This window comes from Alnus glutinosa, chromosome 5 (genome assembly GCF_958979055.1).
Source record: "Alnus glutinosa chromosome 5, dhAlnGlut1.1, whole genome shotgun sequence".
Classification (NCBI taxonomy): Eukaryota; Viridiplantae; Streptophyta; class Magnoliopsida; order Fagales; family Betulaceae; genus Alnus; species Alnus glutinosa.
This window is the reverse complement of record NC_084890.1, coordinates 31,162,668-31,169,080: the sequence shown is the minus strand read 5'-3', so window position 1 is coordinate 31,169,080 and position 6,413 is coordinate 31,162,668. Positions and strand designations below refer to the sequence as shown.

At 38.3% G+C, this 6,413-nt stretch overlaps 1 protein-coding gene and 1 long non-coding RNA gene across 2 annotated transcripts; both read left to right on the top strand.

Annotated features, from left to right (window-relative positions):
• Positions 1-2,561: 2,561 nt before the first annotated feature.
• On the top strand, positions 2,562-3,701 carry LOC133869257 (uncharacterized). Its single transcript, XM_062306212.1, has one exon. It carries the CDS (start codon positions 2,562-2,564, stop codon positions 3,699-3,701), a length of 1,140 nt encoding a protein of 379 aa, XP_062162196.1.
• A 262-nt stretch (positions 3,702-3,963) lies between these two features.
• Positions 3,964-6,413, top strand: LOC133869450 (uncharacterized). The gene is made up of 3 exons (XR_009900451.1): positions 3,964-4,110; positions 4,188-4,252; positions 4,859-6,413. It is a non-coding gene; the product is annotated as an uncharacterized LOC133869450 (long non-coding RNA).

Genomic DNA, 6,413 nt, shown 5'->3' with positions numbered 1-6,413 from the left:
ATCTCATCGTTATCTTGGGTATCATCGTCCATTCGTCCCTGTGATTACAAATAGGTCATGTCTGCATTCGCTCCAACATATCCTGCAGCTGCTGGATTGCATGCTACGTTGTTTGCTAGATTAACTCCTAGAGTTCGCCTCTCAACGGAGCCTCCCTTTCACGAGCGGCGTCGTTAGGGGGATTATCGCTGTTGTGCTGATTAGCCATGATCATAATAAAACCTTCTAATCAAAGATAAAACAAGCTCTAAGGCTAAAAGAACAAGAAACTCCGTAGAGCGTTCGAGAAAATTCTCCGATTTGATAAATAATTCAATTGTGTGATTATTACGTTGCAAACTCACTTATATATATATATATATATATATATATATATATATATATATATATATATATATATATAAACAGTAAAGAAATACTTGTAGATAAATTAAACATATTTCCAGTAGTAAAAGTAAACTTAATCCTAATAAAGAAAAGATTTTTTTTTTTTAAATGAATCAGTAAGCATTTTCTCAAACAAACTGCAATTACAAACTAAAGTCTAACTAGACCTATCAAAACAACAAATCTCAAAAACTACTCTGCATCAAAACAGAGAAAGCTAAACTACAAGGAAACTAGAAATCCAAACAAGACTGATTCTGCTATAATCCAAACATGACAAAGAGAAACATTTACTCTAGAAATAGGGAACTTCCCCTTCCCTGATTTGCGTGAACGGACCTCCCAATAGATCCTATGAAGAATCTGCTCCTCTGTTAGAACTCGGCCCTGGAATTTAATAGCATTCTTAGCCTGCAAAATATGATAAATAGTAGAGCTAAGAACTAATCTGCATAAGACATCCAACATGCTCTTAGAACTCCACTTGCTACAAGCTTCGGCCAACATAGTCTGCCAGTCAATGATGTAGCACATGAAGGTCCCTAGAAGTTTCTAGAAGATCCCTAATAAATAGTTTTTATTTATTTGATTTCCTTTTAAAATAAGGTTTACTTTTACTACTAGGATAAGGTTTACTATTGTTATTAGAATAAGGTTTACTATTACTATTAGGATTAGGATTACTTTCTCTACAAGTATTTCTCTCCTATAAATAGGCTTGCTTATTATGTCAAAACTCAATCAATTGAATTGTTATAAAATCAGAGAATTATCTCTCAAATACTCTGCGGAGTTTTATCTTTCTTTTAGCCTGCGGGCTTGTTTTATCTTTTGGGGTAGAAGACGAAGACGCTTCTCCTTGCAGAATCGAAGACGCTATTTTTTGATTAGTTACCTTAGTCTTCCGCTACGTCAGTTGGTATCAGAGCAGGCTTTATCCTGATCATGGCCAATCAACACAACGGTGACAATCCCCTAATGACGTTGATCGTGACAGGGAGGCTCCTTGGAAAGCCGAATTCCAAGAGTTCCAGCAAACAATGCGAGAAGAGATGATAGAGCGCATGCACGTGGGTCCTAATCGTAATCATAGGGACAATGATGCCCATGATGACGATGGGATTCGAGTGAGGCCTATTCTTCACTGACAACTTGCACCCATAAACCGACCACCGGTCTATGAGGATCTTAGTGACGATGAAGACTTCGCTGAAGGGGTGTTCGGACAGAACGATGGAGTAGATCGACGAGGTGAAGGACGTAGGCGCGCCGGTCATGGCGGCGGCGCAGGCTTCAGAGGTTATGAGCGCGGTGGAGCTGGCCATATGGGGAATGTCTATGAAGGCGCTGGCCACCGGGATGCTTATGGAGAGCAACCCAGACGTCAGGATCACGGTAGGGAGGAATCCCATGAATACCGAATGAAGATTGATCTCCCATCATTCAACGGGCATCTTCAAATTGAAGATTTCCTAGATTGGGTGACAGAGGTAGAGAGGTTCTTTGATTACATGAATATTCGCGAGGATCGCAAGGTGAAATTAGTGGCATACAAATTCAAGGGAGGAGCTTCTGCTTGGTGGGAGAAATTACAGATTTCTCGTGCCCGACAAGGGAAGGGACCGGTAACTTCATGGTTGAAGATGAAGCGGCTACTCAAAGCACGGTTTTTACCACCGGATTTTGAGCAACGACTATTCCAGCAATACCAAGAATGTCGACAAGGAGGTCGAACCATCCAGGCGTATGTTGATGATTTCTATCGCCTATCCGCTCGGAATGATCTCATGGAGACAGAAGATCAACAAGTTGCAAGGTTTATTGGTGGACTGCGTGTAGCAATACAAGATAAAGTCTCTATGCATCCTGTCTTTACTTTGAACGAGGCAGTTAGCTTGGCAACTCGAGCCGAGAAGCAATTGGAGCGGCCTAGAGCACCAGCTTGGGAGTGAAACCCGAGCGATTCAACGAGAGCAACACAAGGTCGGGGAAAGCAATCTCTAGTTCCGACGGTCACACCAAGTCAACTTGTGACTTCCACGGGAAAAGGAGCCAGTAGCAGTTCAAACATCCAGAGACAACCAACCAACAATCCGTACGCACGGCCCGGTCCAGACAAGTGTTTCAAATGCAACCAACCAGGACATAGATCTCATCAATGTCCCCGGAGACAGATGGTAAACTTGATCGAACCTGAGCCAAAAGAAGGATCCGAGCATGGAGTTGATGATACACCCGAATATGAGGAAGAGGAGTTGGCTGACGCTGATGAGGGAATCCCACTTTCCCGATCCTTAGTAATTCAACGTTTACTCTTGACCCCGAGGCAAGAAGATCAATCCCAAAGGCACAAGATTTTTCGTACTCGCTGCACAGTCAACCAAAGGGTATGTGATGTGATTATTGATGGTGGTAGTGGGGAGAATGTAGTGTCAAAGGAGATGGTATCGAAGTTGGGTTTGAAAACTGAGAAGCACCCTGCTCCATACAAGATCGGATGGATCAAGCGAGGAACCGAGACACTAGTAACCGAGAGAAGTCGTTTCACATTCTCAATCGGTAAACATTACTCAGATTCTCTTTCATGTGATGTAGTCGAGATGGACGCATGCCACTTAATCCTGGGAAGACCTTGGCAATTTGATGTGGATGCCCAGCACCAAGGAAGGGCTAATGTTTACATTATCTTTCGGGATGGTCGGAAGATAATATTTCGACCCTTACAAGAAGTCGAAAATTCAACTCATTCCAAGGGTAAGCCGGTCCTCCTATCCACTAGTTCAGAATTTATAGAAGAAGTTAAGGAGGCCCGAGACATCGTAGCATTGGTGACTAAGGGAACGCCGAATTCCGTCTCACAAGAAGTTCCCAAGATAATGCAACCGATATTAGAAGAATTTCGAGACATCATGCCTGAAGAGATGCCCGAAGGCCTGCCACCCATGAGAGATATCCAGCACTGTATTGACTTAGTGCCAGGAGCAAGTCTCCCAAACTTGCCACACTATCGAATGAGCCCAAAGGAGAATGCTATTTTGCAAGAGCAGGTAGATGGGTTAATTCAGAATGGACATCTGCGCGAGAGTATGAGTCCATGCGCAGTACCGGCCCTACTTGTACCGAAGAAAGATGGAAGTTGGCGAATGTGTGTGGATAACCGAGCAATAAACAAGATCACGATCAAGTATCGATTTCCAATTCCCCGAATAAGTGACATGTTTGATATGCTATCTGGGGCTAAGATTTTTTCGAAGATTGACTTGAGGAGTGTCACCAAATCCGTATACGACCGGGAGATGAATGGAAAACTGTAATGTCCAGGACATTATTTAATAATTAAAGTATAAAATTTAAGTAAATAATTTATTAAATTAATTTAGTGTCACTAAAAATATAAAGGAATATTTTTAGGTCTAAAGAAATAGAAAAGAAAAAGAAATTATAAAAGAAAATAGAATAAAAATGAAATTATAAAAGAAATTAGGAAAGAAAATTGAAAATAAAAGAAATTAGAAAATAAAATTATATATATATATATATATATATATATATAAAAGAGGGCCTGATGGCGGGGTCATCTGACCCGAGAGAAAAAGAAATAGGAAGGAGATGATTTTTCATACAAAAATTATGATCTATGAAGATCCAACCGTCCAAACTCAAATCCGACTTCGGTAACGTGATCTACGAAGCCCGATCTACGTTTCTACCGATCGTTTTGAGGTAAATAGTTAAATTCATATTTTGAGATTTTTGGTTAAATCTAGCAAAATATGAGCTTGATATAGTGTTTTCTTTAGGCTTTGTGTTATTTGGAGCTTGCAAAGATTCCCAAACACCGGGTATTATTTGGGTAAATTTTTAGGTAAGTTTCTTTAATCCCTAAGTTATGGGTTAATGTTATTCTAGATATATTAGTGTTTATGAGTGAGATTAATATTTTTGGTGATTAAGTTAGTGTTTCATAAACCATGGGTTAATTTTAGAAACCTTAATTCGATGGGCTAAATTAATTTGGGAGTTTTAAGTGATTAAAATTTAGATAATTAAATTATGCTAATATGTTAGTAATTGATGTAAAAAGATTTATGAACATAATATTAGAGTTAATGATATTGAGAAAATGTTAGCGAGAAATAATCTAAAGATTAGTGAATATAATTTTAGGGCTAATATTATTATAAAAGTGTTAGTGAAAATAATGTATGAGTTAGTTGAATTAATTATGGGTTAGCAATTAATATATTTTTATGGGTAAATAATTAAATAGTGATGTTAATATTTAACCCTTAGTGAATACTTTGGATTAATATTGTTTGAGTTTTAATTAGTGTTTAGGATTTATGGGTAGGCGTTTGGAATCCTTAAAATACTATGAGTTTTCCATGGGTTAGCTCTTGAGCAATTTAGGAGCTAAATGTGAGTCCAATATTAGAAGTTGTCAATAATGTGCAATGTATTGTTTTTACAGTAATGCATTGCATGGTGGTGTCTAGGAGACCTAGTGCTTAATATCCGCGCAGCCAGGTGAGTATTCTACTCACTGAGAAGTATTATTTTCATAAATGATTAATTGCAAAATATATATTGTTTTACAAATCTGAACCAACTGTATGTTGATTATGAATTGTTTTGGATGATTTGAGTACTTTGGAGTATATTGAAATATTGATGATGTTTTGAACTATGAATATGATTGGTGAGTTTAGAGTGAGTATAAAGATTTAAGTTATGCAAATTGTTAAAAAAAGACATGTTGAATTGATTATGTTTTGTAAAGAAAGCATGTGTTAAAGTCATGATTATGAAATTAAATGTATAGTATTTGAGCACGAGCATTGAGCATGGCACGAACAAGACCGAGGTTCAATTCCCTTAGGCATACGAACAAGACCGGGGTTCAATTCCCTTAGGCATACGACAAGACCGGGGTTCAATTCCCTTAGGCATACGACAAGACCGGGGTTCAATTCCCTTAGGCATACGAATAAGACCGGGGTTCAATTCCCTTAGGCAAACGTACGACACGCATGCACAGCATTTGTTTCATGATAATTGAATTGTTTTCATGTTTTTGATATATAGTAGTTTTATGCTAGACGTATTAATATGCATAAGAATCTCAATGGAAAAGAGCTTATGTATGTTTCTATCGGATGACCACACGTTTTATATATATGGTAGTTTTGCTAGACGTATTAGTATGCATAAGAGTCTCAATGGAAAAGAACTTATGTATATTTATATCGGATGGTTGCATGTTTTAAATGCCATTGTTTTCTAAGTCTTACTAGATCAAAGGTAATATAGTAGGTGAGGATGTATGTAGTTGTATCCAACAATGGAAATTCTACGTATAAACTCAGCTGCGTAGTATGGTTTAAATGTTTTCTATTAGTCAGTGTCTACTATATCAGCTATGGGGGTTTTCAAACAAAAGTTTATAAAATTGGTGGCTGTTATAGTATACGCATGACTAGAAAAGAAAGGTTGGTTCTTTGCGAAAACTTAGTGAATAGTATACCTCTGAGGTCTTAGTGTATTTATTTATGCTAAGGCGGTGGGCTCATAATTCCACCTGTACGGATGCGGCAACCCCCGCAACCGTGCATACATTGATGCTTTGGTTGCAGGTTTTGCGGATATAGATATTGACTCGTCCACCTAGCGTATGGGATACTATGATTGGAGCACATCGCGACAGTCATAAGTCACGGACTCATGGGTAGTCCGCATTTTGGGTATTTTATCTATGGCTCGTGTCCTACGTGGCACATGTATTATTGAGCGTATATTTTAGAATGTAATTAGTGTAATATGTTATATAAGCCTTAAATAGATAGACTTGTAAATGGCTCTGGTTGTAATTAACTGTTGTATAATAGATGTATTTCCGCTTATGATATGTGTTCTGCTACACATTGATTACTATATTCCGCTGTTAAATGTAACTCTGATTATTAGATGCATGTTATGGGACATGTGCCATATGTTGGCTGAGCGACATGTAGTCGTGCCACTGTGAA

Excerpts from the sequence above, each read along its gene's own strand:
- LOC133869257 (XM_062306212.1), top strand. The coding sequence starts at position 2,562 with ATGGTAAACTTGATCGAACCTGAGCCAAAAGAAGGATCCGAGCATGGA.